We start from the raw sequence: 18,600 nt of genomic DNA, 5'->3' as shown, positions 1-18,600 counted from the left end.
GCATGCAAAGCTAGCATTGGTAGAGATCTTGCAGAGGAGAGTGGCTCAACAGAGTCAAAGAACCCTGGCTCAAATCCTCCTAGCTTCTCCATGTTGTACCTGTGTGAACCTTGGGATGTGGCTTAACCTCTCCGAGACTCCGATTCCACTGATGTAAAATGAGACTAAGCCTCCCTCCCTGGGCTGATATGATGAAGTGAGAAAATGTATAGGAATGCCCAGCACATATTTAACACTCAAAGGTAGGTATTTAAAGTCATCCATCCACCCTGTCCTTTCACAAGAAGAGACCCAGGTACCCAGGGCATCGTTGTGCAGATGTTAGATGAGTAAGTTTAAAGTCCTGGTTCTCCATTTACTCAGCTGTGTGACTTTGGTCAAGTTACATTACTTCTCGGTACCTCAGTTTCCTTATGTGCAAAGGAAGATAACAGCACCAATTCTGTGGGGTTATCAGAGAGGAGTAAATGAATTACTATTTATAAAGCACTTAGAACAGTACCTGGCACATAGTAAGAACTAAACAAGTATCTGTTAGATAGCTCAATAAAATTATACGTAGTGGCACGCCTGGATGTCTTGACTCTTTGCTAAATAACTAAAGCTTTTATGAGACCCTTGCTCCAAGCTATGTCCTGAGGGGGGACCTCCAGGAAGGCTAAAATATAGCCCTTGCAAAGCTTACGGTGTAACATTTCCGACCTAACCTGATCAGAGTAAACTAAATATATCTATTGTGAAACTGTTCTACAAGAATTAAACAACTCGTACCTCCTCTGGTCAGCTTGCTTATCTTTGGGTAGGTGGAGACAGGTGACTGTCACAGACCCAGCTGAGCAACCACCAGAGCAAAGTCTGCTCCAAATAAAGCTCTTCCACTTGCAAGAGAGTCTGAGGACGTTAACAAAGCTGACAAAGTATTGGGCATCAGTTAACTAGCTTTTAGTGCTCCTGGAATGCTCTATAGGAAGGGACAGAGCTGAATGGTGCTGCACACACTGTCTCAAGGTCTGGATGCATCCACGTTTTCTTGGCGATGAGATCCATTTTAAGTTCCTGCAAAAAGGGGTTCTAAATGCTCCTGTCTTGGGGTGGCTGGCTGACTTAGTCGGTAAAGCATCTGACTCTTGATCCCAGGGTTGTGAGTTCAAGCCCCACTTTAGGTGTGGAGCCTACTCAAATATAATAATAATTTAAAAAATTAAAATAAATAAAATAAAATGCTTCTATCTTGCCATGGCTGGCCGAAAATAATATTTAGGCCAGTGACGGCGAAACCACCAATGAAAACAAGGATATAGATAGAGAAGACTCAATTTAGAGAAACAGAAAGCCGTAGCATTCCACAGCTTTTGACAAACATAGCTTAGAGATCAATTGCTAAGGGGACACCTGGGTAGCTCAGTCCGTTAAGCGTCCAACTTTTGGCTTTGGCTTAGGTCATGATCACATGGTTCATGAGTATGAACCCCATGATGGACTCTGTGGTGTCAGCCCAGAACTTGCTTGGGATTCACTCACTCTCTCTCTCTCTCTCTCTCTGCCCCTCCCCTGCTTTCTCTCTCTCTCAAAGTAAATAAACTTTAAGAAAAAAAAGAAATCAGTTGCTAAGGACTTCACATGTGAAAATTGAAAAGTGAGAGACCAACCAAAGACTAAGACCCCTGAAAAAGGTATTGGAATCCCAGCGTAGGTGCAAAGGATAAAAAGAATATGGAATCATAGGAGGGGCTCCAGAAGGGCCTTAGGTACATAGACCCACATCAAAGTCTACGACAATGGTTACATAATGGTACACAGCAAACTGTAGAGTTCTGACTTCAGTATGTAGATCCAGTCATTCACACCAAGTCCTAAGTCAAAGGACCTTCTCCTGGATGGCTCCCAAATAGTCCCTAACTAACAATTCAGTCAATATCCTGGTACCCAGAATGGACAAAACAAGAGGAGCAGTGCTCCTTACGAAATTCTGTGTTAGTAAGTCTTATTGCTAATTATTCATTGTGACATTCTCTGGATTCTGGTGAAGTAATGTCTATACACTGTTAGCACTTCACCTGCCTATGTTTCACTCAACGAACAAATATACCCCCAAAGAAGAAATTATATTCTCAGAAATTCCCCATTTACAAGGGTACGTATGTTTCCTGTCATGGTTTCATAATTTATCTTCACTGCGGAATTATCTACCATTGGTAGTGGCCTTAAAAACTTTACCTGTTGGAAGCCTGGATGGCTCAGTCAGCTAAGCAACCAACTGTTGATCTCAGTTCAAGTCATAAGCTCGCGGTTCATGAGATTGAGCCCCACATTGGGCTCTGCAAATAGAAGCCAGCTTCGGGCTCTACACTGGGCTTTCCATTGGGCTCCGTACAGCAAGGAGGCTGCTTGGGATCCTCTCTCTCCCTCTCTTCTCTGCCCCTCCTCCACCCGCATGCCCATGAACTCACTCTCTGTCTTTCTCAAAATAAACATGAAAAAAATTAATAAATTAATCAAAAATTAAAAAATAGAGGCACCTGGGTGACTCAGTTGCTTAAGCATCCAACTCTTGATTTCAACTCAGGTCAAGATCTCACGGTTTCATGGGTTCCAGCCCCACATCAGGCTCTGCACTGACAATTTGGAGCCTGCCTGGGATTCTCTGTCTCCCTCTCTGCCCCTCCCCCACTCGTGTTGTCTCTGTCTCTCTCAAAATAAATAAATAAACAAAAATAAAAAATAAAAACTCTAGCTGTCACAAACTTCCAGTTTAAAATAAGTCAGTGAATGTAAAGTAGAGACAGCATAAGGAATATAGTTATTTCTTTTTCTGATAATAGTTACTTTATTGTGGGGGATTTTCTTTTTTTTTTTTTTTTTCATTTTTTCAAATTGACATCCAAATTAGTTAGCATGTAGTGCAACAATGATTTCAGGAGTAGATTCCTTAGTGCCCCTTACCCTTTTAGCCCATCCCCCCTCCCACAACCCCTCCAGCAACCCTCAGTTTGTTCTCCATATTTATGAGTCTCTTCTGTTTTGTCCCCCTCCCTGTTTTTACATTCTTTTTGTTTCCCTTCCCTTTTGTTCATCTGTTTTGTCTCTTAAAGTCCTCATATGAGTGAGGTCATATGATTTTTGTCTTTCTCTGACTGAGTAATTTCACTTAGCATAATACCCTCCAGTTCCATCCACGTAGTTGCAAATGGCAAGATTTCATTCTTTTTGATTGCTGAGTAATACTCCATTTTATATACATATATACCACATCTTCTTTATCCATTCATCCATCGATGGACATTTGGGCTCTTTCCATACTTCGGCTATTGTTGATAGTGCTGCTATAAACATGGGGGTGCATGTGTCCCTTCAAAACAGCACACCTGTATCCCTTGGATAAATGCCTAGTAGTGCCATTGCTGGGTCATAGGGTAGTTCTATTTTTAGTTTTTTGAGGAACCTGCATACTGTTTTCCAGAGTGGCTGCACCAGCTTGCAAAGAATATAGTTATTAACATTGTACTAACTTTGTCTAGTGACTGATTGACTGATAGTAACCAGACTTATCAAGTTGGCCATTTCATAATGTACAAAAATACTGAATCACCATTTTGGACACCTAAAACTAATATAATATTGTGTCCATTATAATGTGAAAACAAAGTCAGAAGCCAATTAATTAATTAATTAAGAATAAAAACTTCAGCTGTCAATACCTACACATATCATGTACTTCATGAGCACTCCAGATTCTGGCAGGTAGGTCTTTTTTTTAAGGGAGTGATTGCTTCACAATGTAAATAATCACACTCACAGAGGCCTTTTTTTCAGTTTTTCTTTTAGTGAAGTATAGTGAATGCATAATACCATATTATCAGTTTATTTTCTTGTATCAGGTTTTATTAAACCAGGATGCACTTTTACATATGTAGGATCCTTTCTAAAAGTATGCCTCTGAGTTCTTACCATTTTAAGTAATTTATCTCAAAAATATAGATTCTTTCTTCCACAAGCTCAGAATTGTAAGCCTTTACTGACACTTCCCATAGAGTTGTTCTTAGAGTCAAAATCCAGAAAGCATTCCCTGGGTTTGAATTTGAGCTCTTTCTGGAACCATAAATGAGAATGTCATGACCTGGTATGATGGTTAATTCTATGTGTCAACTTCACTGGGATAAGGGATGTTCAGTCTTTAAAATGTTATTTTGGGTGTGTCTGTGAGGGTTTTTTTCTGAAGAGATTAGCATTTAAATAAACAGACTGAATAAAGAAGATTGCTCTCACTGGGTATCATATGTAAGTGATGAATCACTGGGTTCTACTCCAGAAACCAATACTACACTGTATGTTCACTAACTTGAATTTAAATAAATATTAAAAAAAGAAGAAGAAGAAGATTGCTCTCACCAATACAGGTGGGCATCATCCAGTCCATTCAGGGCCTGAATGAACAAAAAGGAGGAAGAAGGGAGAACTTGCTCTCTTGGCTTGCGCTGGGACATCAATCTTCTCCTGCCCTTGGACATTAGTGCCCCTGATTCTTGGACCTTTGGTGTCAAACCAGGACCTACACCATAGGCTCCTCCAGTTTTCAAACCTTCAGGCTCAGATTGAATTACACCACTGATTTTCTAGCTTCTCCCGCTATCAAATGACAGATCATGGGACCTCCCAGCCTCCATATTGTGTGAGCCAATACCTATAATAAATCTCTTCTTATATCCATCTCTCAATCAATCTAAATAGATGTATAGTTATATCGTTATAGTAGGTAGGTAGATGATAGATAGATAGATAGATAGATAGATATAGATATAGATATAGATATAGATATAGATATAGATATAGATATAGATAGATGATAGATCTTATTGGTTGTTTCTCTGGAGAACTCTTATATACCCAGTATGCTTTGTTTGTTTCCATCAGCCAGAAACCTAAAAGTCAAATACATTTTGTGTTCAAATCTACTCAGGTCAGGTATCTGAAAGTTCTATCCTATTTCTTTCATATGAATTCTTATTTTTGATCCTGAAAGTTTCTCATCTTTGCACTGATTTTGCATCCTGCCATCATCCAAAAGAACATAAAGCTCATTACTGATATAACATTCATTAAATGAAATGTTTTTCAAAACTTATGACTTGTGCCCTTTCTGCCAACCATAAAAAGTGCAGCAGCTAAGATACTGGGTTGAGTGGGGGATGTAGAGACTGTGTTGCTACGGGCACCATCATGCAACCTGCTTGCTCTTGGCCAGTTGAGAAACACCATCACAAAAAAATCTGTCCTTCCCCCGATCCAGTCAAGCTCAGCATTTTCTCCTTCCATATACTATAGTTTCTGGAATCCACATTCAAATGATGATTATAAATGTCTTTAAGATACAACTATCTACATGTAGGGAACTACTTGAATTATAATGGTCTTTTAAGCCTCACTTCAAGCGAGCTGACATCTTCTTATATTTCAAAGAAGCGGGTTGGTATAGAAGTCAGATGGGCCTATATTTCAAATAAGACAATGTAACTACAAAGAAATTAAGTACATGGATCACATGGAAAATCAGCTATGATTCTGGGGACTTTGTGGGTGGAAACAGCTAGTCGTCTGCCAAAATTTGTTCTCCTTTTCCTCCACAATAATCAAATTGGGGCTGGGTACCTGGTTGCCTAGCTACAGACTCTTTTCAGTACCCTGGCAAAGAGCTGGGAGCTATGGCTAATTTCTCACCAACAGAGGTGAGTAGAAATGATGGTTTCTACATCTAGTGGAGAAACCTTAAGACATGAAGTTTGTTTCCTCCTTGATCTATCCTCACCCTTCTTGCTCCCTGGAACCTCATGCTGACCATGTAGATAACAAGAAGGCCCTAGACTGAGGGTTGGCATATGGTCACTATCTCAGCTACTCAACTCTGTCATTGTAGCACGAATGGAGCCATAGATAACACATATGGTGTGATCGTATCCTAGTAAAACTCGATTTATGGACACTGAACTTTTAATTTTATTAAGTGATTATGGGTCGGGGCACCTGGGTAGCTGAGTCAGTTGAGAATCTGACTCTTGATGTCAGCTCGGGTCATCATCTCATGGCTGTAAGTTGGAGCCATGCATCAGGCTCCGTGCTGAGCTTGGGATTGTCTCTCTCTGTCTCTGTCTCTGTCTCTCCCTCTGCTTCTCCCTCACTCTCTCTCTCTCAAATTAAAAATTAAAATAAAAAATAAAATGACTATGTGTCATGAAGTATTATTTTACTTCTGATTTGTTTACAACCATTTAAAAGTCTAAAAACCATTCTTAGCTTACAGCTCATTAAAAACAAGTGTCGAGTTGAATTTGGCCCACGGCGCTTAGTTTGCCAACATCCTAAGGGATGTTGACACTATGGAATGAGGGAACTTCCATCGTTGCCTGTTGAGCAGAGCCAACCTGAAGCACTCACCTTGGACTCTTGCAGGAAAGAACAAATCTCTTTCCTTCTTTAAGCCCCTTTATAGCTAGGTGTCTCTCGTTACACCAGATTAACAGTTTACTTTAACTAATACATAATCCATAACTCATGACCACCCAGGTCACTGCTCTGTCCCCTCGTCCTCACCACCCTCCTTCTGAAGAGCCAAGGCAAGAAAATTAGGTCTTCACCTTCCTCCTTGCTGACCTTTCCAAGACCTGAGGGACAAGGCTCGGCCCAGAGCTCCCTTCACCTCCCTGTTCCGAAGACTATAGATGAGGGGGTTGAGCATTGGCGTGACAATGGAGTAGAAGACAGACACCACCTTGTTGAAGTTGACGGAGGAGGCCACTTTGGTCCGGACATACATGAAAAAAAGAGTGCCATAGAAGAGGCTCACCACTGTCAGGTGAGCTGCACAAGTGGAGAAGGCCTTCCTGCGCTCAGCAGCTGAATGGATGTGCAGCAACGTCCAGACGATGTTGCCATAGGACACAGAAATAACCGTAGAGGAGGCCAGGAGCACCACCAGAGAAACGAGGAAGTCTGTGGTCTCCTTCAGGGTGACATCTGAGCAGGACAAGGCTAGCAGCGGTGAGGCATCACAGAAGAAGTGGTCGATGACGTTGGGGCCACAAAACGTCAGCTGGGACATGAGGTAGATAGGCAAAACAGGTGTGAGGAGGCCCGCCAGCCAACAAGCAGCGGCCAGACGGACGCAGGCGCCCCACGACACCAAGGCCGCATATCGGAGAGGCATACAAATGGCCACATAGCGGTCATAGGCCATGGCAGCCAGTAGGAAACACTCCGTTGCCCCCAGGAAGGTAAAGATGAAGAGCTGGGACAGGCAGCCAGCATAGGAGATGTTCTTGCCCCCACCTACCCCAATAAAACCAGCCAGCATCTTGGGCACTGTCACCGAAGTGTACCAGATTTCAAGGCAGGACAAGTGCGTCAGGAAGAAATACATGGGTCTACGTAGCCGGTGGTCTAAAGCCACCACCACGATGATGGCCAAGTTCTCCACCAGGGTGAATAGGTACATGGTGAGGAAGAGTGTAAAGAAGAGGGGGCGTGCTTCATGCACCCCAGCAAAGCCCACTATGACAAACTCTGTTACGTGGGTCCAGTTTGGGGCGTATGGCTGCATAGGTGGAAGTGAGAGTCAGGACGTTCATAACCTCACGGACAACGACAACTCAAGGAGAACCAGTGAGGATGGCACAATGAGACATCTTTCATTTCAGAAGAGGAAAGCAAAGTCAAGACACTGGCCCTGCCCCCGAAGAATGTATAGCCTGTGAGGAGCTCCAGAAAACAGACAATTTCAGTACAAAATTTAAAGTGCTGGATAAGGATGCAGACGTTATGGGAGGAAATAGCAGGGAAGCTCCCCCAAGTCTGGAGGAATCAGCAAATGCTTCCTAGAGGAAGTGTTGTCTCAACTGGAACCTGGAAGAGAAGGATAAGTGAGTGAGAAAAAAGAGAAGTAAAGAGAGCACAGCAAGTATTAAACCCCGGATACCGGAGAGAAATCCGTGCATTTGGGAAACCTCAAGTAGGTACAGGTTACCATAGAAGTTAAGAGCTTAGTTTTGGGGGCGCCTGGCTAGCTCAGTCGGTTACACATCCGACTTTGGCTCAGATCATGATCTCACAGTTCTTGGGTTCAAGCCCCACATCGGGCTTTCTGCTGTCAACACAGAGCCTGCTTCAGATCCTCTGTCTCCTTCTCTCTTTCTGCCCTTGACCCGCACTCGCTGTCTCTCTCTCAAAAATAAATAAACATTAAAAAGTGGGGGGAGGGGGGCATCTAGGTGGCTCAGTCGGTTAAGCATTCAACTTTGGCTCAGATCAGAATCTCACAGTTCATGGGTTTGAGCGCTGCATCGGGCTATGTGCAGAGCCTGGAGCCTGTTTCAGATTCTGTGTCTCCCTCTCTCTCTGCCCCTCCCCACCCCTCTCTCAAAAATAAACAAAACATTCAAAAATTTTTAATAAATGAACATTGAAAAAAGAAAGAGCTTGGCTTCCTGATCAAGCATACCTGGCTTTAAATACAAAAGAATTTAGGGAATCTTTTAAAAAAATAATCATAGAGGGGCCTGGGTGGCTCAGTCGGTTGAGTATCCAACTCTTGGTTTTGGCTCAGGCCATGATCTCATGATTCATGGGATCGAGCCCCACATCAGGCTCTGTGCTGGTATCCAGGAGCCTGCTTGGGATTTTCTCTCTCCCTCTCTCTCAATATAAATACATTTAAAATAATAATACTAATAATTACAAAATTTTAAAAGTTCAATACAAAAGAATTTAACAGACTAGTGGAATTTTAAAATAGATAGTCCTTCTAAAGCATTTCGCACCACGTTTGGGTCAATACATAACAGAGAAAAATTTAAATGTAGACTTCTGGAGTAGAGTATGGGAGGGAGACGGCACTCGTTGAGCCCGGGGAGCAGGCAAGGGCATCACGGAGAGTGAGAAGCCGAGTTAAGAGAAAAGACAGAGCTGAGGTTCAGTCTGGGGGCAACAGACAGTGTTGAGGAACTTAAGCAGAGGAGCAAGGTAAGCTTCCTGCCTTTCATAAGGACCAAGTGTGCTGTGCCGAGGCAGGTTTGGAGAGGAACACGGCAGAAAGGCCAGGCGGGGAGGTTTTGCAGGTGTAGCATGGGGTGATGATGGCCGCGGGCTCGAGGCATGGGGAGCGAACAGAGCTAGTAAGAGACAGAATCAATAGGACTGAGTTTGAATCCAAGTTCCACCATCAACGTGAGATATGTGAGCCTGGGAAAAAATCACTCGAAATCCCCTTTTTAAAAGCCAATAGTAAAAAACACAGGTGTTGGGAATGCAAACTGGTGCAGTCACTCTGGAAAACAGTATGCAGATTCCTCAAAAAATTAAAACCAGGACTAGCCTATGATCCACTAATTCCACTACTGGGTATTCACCCAAAGAATATGAAAACACTACTTCGAAGGGATACACGCACCTCTGTGTTTACCGCGGCATCATCTACTCTAAAATCGCCGAACTATGGAAGCAGCTCAAGTGTCCATCGATAGACGAATGGTTAAAGAAGATGTGGTCTTGATATAGACAAGGGAATATTATTCAACCATAAAAAAAAAGAATGAAATCTTGCCATGTGCAACAACATGGATGGATCTAGAGGGCATAATGCCGAGCGAAATAAGTCAGTCAGAGAGAGACAAATCCCATATGATCTCATACATATGTGGAATTTAAGACACAAGACAGGGGCGCCTGGGTGGCACAGTCGGTTAAGCGTCCGACTTCAGCCAGGTCACGATCTCGCGGTCCGTGAGTTCGAGCCCCGCGTCAGGCTCTGGGCTGATGGCTCGGAGCCTGGAGCCTGTTTCCGATTCTGTGTCTCCCTCTCTCTCTGCCCCTTCCCCCGTTCATGTTCTGTCTCTCTCTGTCCCAAAAATAAATAAAAAACGTTGAAAAAAAAATTTAAAAAAAAAGAAAAAAGACAAATGAGCAAAGCGGGGAAAGAGAGACAAACAGACTCTTCACTATACAGAACAAACTGGGAGCTACAGGGGTGGGGAAGGGTGGGGGATGGGTTAAATAGGTGATGGGGATTCAGGAGTGCACTTGTTATGATGAGCACCGGGTGTTGTATGGAAGTGTTAAATCACTTGAAATCACCTGAAACGAATATAACACCGCATGCTAACTACACCGAAATTAAGATTTCTAAAATAATAATACTATTTTTAATAAAAAAGAGGTGAATAAGAATAAGACTACTAAGATGAATCCCCACCTTGTTTTAGATTCAGTGAAAGAATATAATGTCTCCATCACACGGCCCTTTTAAATCACGGCCCCAAATTCATTGACGCTCTTCTCATTAACAAGTGGGATCTATGGCCACTTCCCTTAAACCTGGTCTTGCTGATTGCTTGACGACAGAACAAGACAGAAGTGATGCTATGCCAATTTCCAGGCTCGGGTCTTAAGAAATCGATTCCTCGCCCTGCTTCTTGGAACCCGGTCACCACAGGGTGAGGAAGCCCAAGCGGCCTGCAGAAAGGCCCACGTGGGAAGGGACTAAGTTCTCCCTCCCTCAGCCAAACTCTCACTGCCCCAACGTGCCAGCCGGGTGACTGAGCCGTCCGGGAAATAGGTCTTCAACCCCCAGCTGAGCTGGCCCAGCAGACACCAGCCTTCCCTGCTGGGACCTCCCCACGTTGCAGATTTCTGAGCTAAATAGGAAATTATTTCTACTTTATGCCACTAAGTTTGGGAGTGGCTTGATGTGCAACACTATATAACTGAAATAGTGGTGCCTTGGTTCCAGAAGCTTGGGTGAATTATTCAATAACTTGGACCCTCTGTAGGAAAAGGTGTCATGTTTTGCCTACGCTCACAAATGCCTTGGGGCGCCTGAGTGGCTCAGTTGGTTGAGCGTCCAACTCTTGATTTCAGCTCAGATGGTGATCCTGGGGTCGTGGGAAATAAAAAAAATAAATGTCTAAACTGGGATCTGAATTTAGGTTGACAAGGTCTAAAACCTTCCTTGTTCCTTCCCCTAAAAAAAGAATTAAGCAGGTTCCTTCTGGCTTCAACAACCCATGATTTCTTGGCAACAGAAGCACACAGAGATGGTCAGGAAAAGGTCAAAGTCTTCAGATTCCTGCATTCCTAAGTCCATTCTTTAACATCCCCACGCGAGTGGTCTATAAACATGGGCTTCCTGGCCAAATATAACTGCATTGCAGCCCTAGAGACTTCATGCTTCTGCTGGCTCCAGGAAATTTCAGCACACAATCCCTCAATATTTCTCCCCTTTGCAATCTGGTTTATAATGTAACAGTTTGAGGGCAGTGCTTACCCTTCCTGGATGCCCTTCCTGGAAGATACTCACTACACATACGCACTGTAGAGCCTGACATGACTCGTTGTGTTATAAATAGGCTTCATTGCATCCCGTATCCTAGCCTCTAATTAATAAAGTAAAATGGGGCAGAGGCGTCTGGGTGGCTCTGTCGGTTAACTGTCCAACTCTTGATTCGGCTCAGGTGATGATCTCATGGTTCATGAGTTCAAGCCCTGCATTAGGCTCTGCGCTGAGGGTGCAGAGCCTTCTTGGGATTCTCTCTCTCCCTCTCTCTCTCTCTCTCTCTCTCTACCCCTCCTTGCTTTTCTCTTTCTCTTTCAAAATACATAAATAAACTTAAAAAAATTGTTTTTTTTACAGAGCCTCACCTTAGGCTCTGTGCTGGTGGTACAGAGCCTGCTTGGGATTCTCTCTCTCTCTCTCTCTGCCCCTCACCCACTTGTGCTGTCTATGTGTCTCTCAAAATAAATAAATCAACTTAAAATTAAAAATATCATCCAAGGGTTGTGGGGGGGAGGTGGGGTAGAGGGGAAAGTGGGTGATGGGCATTGAGGAGGGCACTTGCTGGGACGAGCACTGGGTGTTGTATGGAAGCTAATTTGACAATAAATTATATTTTAAAAAATAATAAATAAATAAAATCATTATAAAAAGGGCAAAAAAATTAAAAATAAAGTAAAACAGGGCCCAGTCTTCATTTCCAAGCCAAAGCCTAGTATCTAAACTACACAATCATTGGGATCAGCTCTTTCTCTACTGCCCAAGACCCAGTTGCATACTTTGAGGCCCAAGACACTAACTCAAGCTGTCAAATGGATAGAATCGTTATACTGAGAAAACCGTTCAAGAGGTTTAAATGAATAAAATACTTGAATGGATGACCCATTACTTCATTTATTAACTTATATTCATTCCCTTTCATTCATTAAAAAGGGAGAATCCCACCCAATTATCTAATCCTTGGCAATCCATTTGAAACTCGTTCATTTGTAATTTACTGATGTGATTTACCCAGACTTAGCTTCTGGCCACTTCCCCAGTCGAGCCCTCCTCCAGGAGCCTGTTGCGTGCCAGGCATTGCACTTAGGCACCAAGCCTATAAAGGTTCAAGAGCCCTGCCATTGAAGAGCCCAGAGTCTTTCAGGAGAGTCTGAGAACTCTCCAAACGAAACAACCACCACAAGATGAGCCCCTTTCCATGCATCTGGGAGAACACAGCGGGGACAGTTCGTCTGGCCCAGAAGGAAGACGGGATAGGTGAGATCAAGAAAGAATTTCCCAACCAGATCACCGTGTGCAGGCTGAGAGACAAGATAATCCTTGACTGACAAAACCAGGTTCAGCAGAGGAGAGGCAGGTGGGCCAGGGAGGAGAAGCGTGAAAGATGAGTCCTTGGGAAGAGGCTGTGGGGCCCCCCGCAGAGGCAGGAGGGGGAGGAGTCAGACTACTTGGTGTCTTCATAGCCTAGGTCCACGACTCCTAACTGAAATGCCATGGAAAAACCTAGGTGGAGGGCAAGGTCCAACCCAGATGAATGGATTTCTCATGGAACCGTGTGAGTCCCCAGAGATGGGTTAAACAAGGCAAGCTTTCTGGGCAAGTTTCAGGAATTGCTGAGCCTCCTCAGAGCGTTCAGGTCCTGTGTGGGTAGGAAAGGACCCTCCCTCCAAGGAGGAGGAAGAGGATGTTTAGAAGTCCCTTCCGTGGGCCACATTCTGCTGGGCTTAGGTCATTATCTCCTTTCAAACCCACAACAAAGCTGTGATCCCATGACCCAGACTTCAGAGACATATGACTGTCCTGGGTTTCACGCACTGAACACAAAAAAACACAAAAAACACAAAAAAACAAGCTCAGAGACAGCAAGTAACTTGCATTGGATCGGAGAACCAGGAGGTGACAGAGCGCAAACACCCGCAGGCCTGGCATAAGAGCCAGTGTTCCCTGCTCAGGCCATGCTACCTCCCTCTGCCACTGCCTTTCACTGAAGGTCACCCCTGCACCCAGGCCCCCGCCCCGCCTGTGAGGTCAACTTCTCTGTGCTCAGAGGCCCGCTGGAGAAACACCCCGCAGGCTCTGGGACCTGCAGGGACCCAGTGAGTCTCCGCGGCCCTATTAACCCAGGGCGTCCTCCCCAGGTGGAGGGAACCAGCCAAGTACAACATCGGGAGCAAGCAGCCGACAGGGAAGGGGACACTCACGGGGGACGATCATGAATGCGACTGAATGTGGAGAGAGGCCGCCCAGGCACTTGGCCCAATTTGATGTCTTCAAAAGAAGGTGCTTCCTTGGCTAAGATTTTCCCTGACGAATAGGGGACAACAGTGTGGGGCTCACGCAGGGAAACTGACACTTCACTCCTGCAGCTGTTTGCTTGTGCAGCTACGTGATGAGCCCGGTCAGAGACACCGGATTTCTCCCTGTGTCCCTTCTGTCCACTTGACCTCTGGGACACTTGTCCCCTGCGGTGAAGGAACTGCAAAAGGAACTCACTGGCACGCCAACAAAACTGTCAGGAACCAGCCACCACGCCTGGTTGAGCATGAGGCGGACGGGAAAGGCTAGATGCCCAGGGGCACCCCCACCCCCTGGCCTCCCGGCCCTGGCTCTCCTGGCTCCCCTTCCCCCTCGCTCACCGCGTGCCCACTTCTCTGCTCCTCTGGCAACATCTCACACTGTCCGTTGCACACGGCCCCGGTTCCCAGCACCGCCTCTGAGATCAGAGGATCGGAGTTTGACCCCGGTGCCAGCGAGGACCAGCTCTAGTTTGGGCAAGTTGCTCTTTCTTGCTGAGTCTCTCTTTTCACATCTTCGCCTGGGAGACGCGATACGCACGTTTGCAGGGCTGGTCTAAAGATGGAAGGAAACAGCGTGAAGTGACGCGCAGGGCCTTTGTTCTTACCGCCTTTGTTTCCCTGCCTGTGCGGCTTCCTCCTGCACTTCCTTTAATTCTCTGCGTAAGGCCACTTTAGCCCCTTCTGAGCTCCTGTCTGAAAACGCAACCCCATCACTCTCCGACTCGCTTCTTGCCTTGACATTTTTGTCACAGCTTCGCTGTCACCAGTTAGACATTTATTTGTTTGTTTCTAACACCCCCCCACACGCACAAGCACAGCCCATTGAAGACAGTGCCTTTGTTTGTCCGTGACTGTGTTGCCAAAAAGAGTCACCAGGATGCACGTACCTGCATGCAATAAATTGTGATGTCATAAAAGAGGGGACACGCTCCTAGCGTCATGCTGACCCAGAGTGCTGCTTCCTTTCCACCTTCAGCTACTGGTTTCAAGGCAACAGGAAGGCAAGGAAGCCCACCAGTACTTCCAGAAGGAAGCACCAGCCAGCGTGGGCAACCTCCTGCCCATCAGCCCCACGCCTGGAGAGGCCTGCAAGCCTGAGGCCTGTGGATCTGGACTAACCCACTCGCACCTGCCTGGCGGAGGGGGGGGGGGGCGGGAAACAAGTGGAACTGATCTCATGTATAATTTCCTTCGCTTAGCTCCTGAACTTAATTTTAAACTTCCTGAAAACCTGTACTATATCATCTCTTTTCTTTTTTTTCTTTTTAATGTTTGTTTATTTTTGAGAGAGAGAGAGAAAGAGAAAGACAGAGGGTGAGCGGGGGAGGAGCAGAGAGAGAGGGAGACACAGAATCCGAAGCAGGCTCCAGGCTCCGAGCTGTCATCGCAGAGCCCAACACAGGACTCCATGAGATCGTGACCTGAGCCGAAGCTGGACACTTCACCGACTGAGCCACCCAGGCGTCCCTATCATCTCTTTTCAAACTCTACTCCACTAAGCCCTAGATTTCCTCTGTCCCCAGGTAGCTGTGAAGGAAAAGAAAGGGATCTAACATGCAGGGCTCCCAGGAGCCTTGCTTCAACCAGCTAGTAAGTGGCAGAGTCTGGAGGAAAATACAGCCCAGTCTGACCCCACAGCCCACCCTCTTTCCCCTATACCACCTCCCCCGGGGGGTTAGCATTCCTAACACCAAATCTGATCAATTAACTGAGGGCTTCTCACATTATTCTGGTAGCTTCAGTACTGAGTAGGCATGACCTGTTCCTCAAAGCTACTCACATACAGTCTCCCCATAATGGGAGGAAACGGGAAATGGAGGCGCGAGAAAATAAACGGGACGTCTCTGCAGTCAGACGTGCAACAGAGAGCACTGTGCTGGGGCGAGCTGGAGAGCCCAGTGCAGCAGAAAGAACCAAACTTTCTGAGCTTCTAGCTCCTAATCTTTAAATAGGAATAATACCTACACTTCCAGTCTCCTGGGATATTATGTATATCAGCAATATAATGGATGTGCAGGCTCTTTGAAAACTTTCACGGTGTGCTTTAGGAAGATCTTATTATCTTGCTTCCATCGCTCATGGACTATGATTACTGCAGAATTTCAATAACGGGAAAGCCTAGGGAATGGGAGTCTCAGCGGATCCCAGAGATGGCCCTGAAGCTGCTTGAATAACAAGCAAGCCGATCTTGTTTAGATTGTAGGTTAATTTGAGGTGACTTGAAGGGGCAGACAGAGATGAAGGGGACCCAAAGCGCCCCAAAAGTCTCCTGCCCCCCCCCAATCTGTGTGAGCTGAAGCAAACCAGCAGAATTCTGTGTGTCCCTATTTCCTCACTTGAAAAATGGGTTGAGGGGCGCCTGGGTGGCTCAGTCGGTTGAGCGTCCGGCTTCAGCTCAGGTCACGATCTCACGGTTTGTGAGTTCGAGCCCCGCGTCGGGCTCTGGGCTGATGGCTCAGAGCCTGGAGCCTGCTTCCGATTCTGTGTCTCCCTCTCTCTCTGCCCCTCTCCCATTCATGCTCTGTCTCTCTCTGTCCCAAAAATAAATAAACATTAAAAAAAAAATTAAAAAAAAAAAAAAGAAAAATGGGTTGATGTTTAAAAGCACAGTGACTCAGTAAAAGAACTTTCGAAAGCAGGAATGAGGTAACAAATTGGGACTACTCGGAAGAAAGGATTGGGTTATGTGAAGCCAAGAATCCTTACTCTAGACTGGGGGTCTCTTTGGGAGAGGGCGTCCCTCCACTTGCCACCGTCTGCATGCTTTCTGGGTATGAGCTTGTGGTTTCCAGCTTTCGTGTAAACCAGAAACTAAACAACCTCCCTCCAGGTGCTCGGAGGTCTCCAAAGGGCCACTCACCTGCCCCTGGGTACTTCCCCATCTCTTCTCTGGGTGGATGGAAGACAAAGGCCCAACATGCTCAGAACCTTGGGGCTGGTGGCCAGTGCAGGTTACTGGATCTCATTGTGGCACGGAGACCCCAAATTCAAGGATCACGGCTTCTCTGAACCTGTGGAGAAGGGCAGAGATCCACCATGAGCCAAACAAGAGAAGAAGGAAGCAAGGGTTGTCACTGGCTATAAAATGACTCACATGCCACATATGTGGCTCTTACACCCAAGGGGTCTCCCATAGGATCGAGTCTCCACGGAGATTTGAAGCGCTCAGACAACAAAGGAAAGGAGATAATAAATCATGGAAAACTCTGCCCCAGGGGATGTGCAGAAGCTCCGTGGGAGTCCCAAGTTTGTAGACAAGCTGGACAAACACGACTGGAGGGTGAGGGGCCAGCCAAGGAGGGCGCCACGCCAGCTAGACTCTTCGCCAAGGTCTCTGGATCTAAACTACTCAGGTTTAGGGTGAAATGAAATCTTGAGACTTCCACATTTATCAAGGATGCCATGAGGGCTTCCTTTACTAGAATGGACCACACATCCCCCACCTCCCCCACCTACCTGCCTGCCCTTTATCCCGCCCTTAGCTACTTCATAACTACCCTGGGCCAGGCTGTGTGCCGTACCGATGTGAAATACCCAGCCTCAGTCCTTAAGGGGCTCACAGTCCAACAAGGCCTGTGACTAAGGCTCTCTTTCATCCAGAAAATAACTGTGCCAAATTGCCTTCCTTGCAAAGAACTTCCTCCAGAGCATTTTATGATTATCCGCAGGCTGCATAATCTCTTTCTCCAAAGAGGAAATATGACATCATTTCACTATAAAGCAAAAGGAACATCGGGGGGGTGTGATCCTGTTCGGATCACAGGAGGCAGCTGAGCCAAAGCAAACAGCACCCAGTGGAGGACAGGGTGACATATCCTAAAACCCTAAACACACCAGATTCTTTCTCTTCGTGTCATATGACTGTGTCAGCCTAAATGCTTCAAGTGCAGGTATATGTGTCCCCAGATAAATGATAAAGCTCCCTGATGACAGGGCCATGTCTTACAGTTAACCACATTCCCCCAGCACCTAGGGCGGTGTGGCTCAGTATAAAATGTCACAGACATGGGGTACCTGGGTGCCTCAGTTAGTTAAGCATCCGACTTCGACCTAGGTCATGATCTCATCATTCCCAAGTCTGAGCCCCATGTCAGGACAGCTCAGAGCCTGGAGCCTGCTTTGGATTTTGTGTCTCCCTATCTCTCTGCCCCCCCCCCCCCACTCATTCCCTCTCTCTCTCTCTCTCTCTCTCTCTCTCTCTCAAAAATAAATAAACATTAAAAATTAAAAAAAAAAAAAAAAACAACACAGCATAGACACGGATCAGAATCCACATAAGCCTCTCGATGGACCTGTTACCTGGAGCAGGTCGGCCCCTCTGAGCCCACTTTCTCATTGATAAAGGTGGGGAAATAATGCCGGCTGACAAGGATGTGGCTCGAGGTAAACGAGGCAACAAAAGCAGGGTTCCCTCACCTAACAGGGGACACAAGGTAGCTACACTCAAATTTGGGGCGGCTCTACGCTAGGAAGACATTGAACCAGTGTCATACCTACGTCCTGCTCCATGGAAATTTTTCAGCCCTGACCCAGTTTGACCCAGTCTGACAGAGACTCTCACTCCCTAAAAATGCAAAGCAAAAAGCCTCTTCGGCGCTGACCTATGAAGCTAGACAAAGAAGCTAGGAAGACCACCGCTCCAGCAGCAGGGAAAGAACTACCTGGAGGGACAAGAAAACAGGCAAACACCAAACCTCTGCTGTCAGACCCCGGCCCCGCTGGCTCCTGTCTCCCTTCCCGCCCCCTCCCCCCTCGGGAACATTTTGTCTCCCGCTGGTAATACTTCGCAGTGTAAGCCAATCCAGCCTTGCAGGTTTCTTAAGTTTGTCACTGCGTTGTCCCAGCTTCGCCCCCGAGAATTTCAAAACCGAGCAGTTAAAGGCAGAATTCTTCTTTGTGAGTGAGGGTAATACAAGAGGCTTTGGATGGGCAGATTCCTTTTCTGTGCCTCTTGCCCAAAGCGTCAGAGATCCCAGCCCAGAAACCAGG

General features: G+C 46.0%; 1 protein-coding gene across 7 annotated transcripts in view; it reads right to left on the bottom strand.

Moving 5' to 3' along the window:
• LOC102963986 (olfactory receptor 6Q1) overlaps positions 1-17,115 on the bottom strand; it is a 28,858-nt gene extending 11,743 nt beyond the window's left edge. The window contains exons 1-4 of one of the 7 annotated variants that reach the window (XM_042958412.1): positions 17,068-17,115; positions 16,472-16,622; positions 13,951-14,164; positions 6,263-7,893 (exon numbers count right to left, since the gene is read on the bottom strand). In XM_042958412.1, coding sequence (XP_042814346.1) covers positions 6,626-7,591 — 966 coding nt within the window. In that variant the 5' untranslated portion in view covers positions 7,592-7,893; positions 13,951-14,164; positions 16,472-16,622; positions 17,068-17,115 and the 3' untranslated portion in view covers positions 6,263-6,625. Of the gene's footprint in view, positions 1-6,262; positions 7,894-13,707; positions 13,791-13,950; positions 14,621-16,471; positions 16,623-16,727; positions 16,817-17,067 lie in introns of those variants that run through there. The other 6 variants (XM_042958413.1, XM_042958414.1, XM_007092636.3 and 3 more) reach the window with 6 other exon arrangements.
• Positions 17,116-18,600: the final 1,485 nt, after the last annotated feature.

The sequence above is a fragment of the Panthera tigris genome, chromosome D1 (genome assembly GCF_018350195.1).
Source record: "Panthera tigris isolate Pti1 chromosome D1, P.tigris_Pti1_mat1.1, whole genome shotgun sequence".
In the NCBI taxonomy this organism is placed as follows: Eukaryota; Metazoa; Chordata; class Mammalia; order Carnivora; family Felidae; genus Panthera; species Panthera tigris.
The sequence above is the reverse complement of the archived record's forward strand: the minus strand, read 5'-3'. Positions and strand labels throughout refer to the sequence as shown.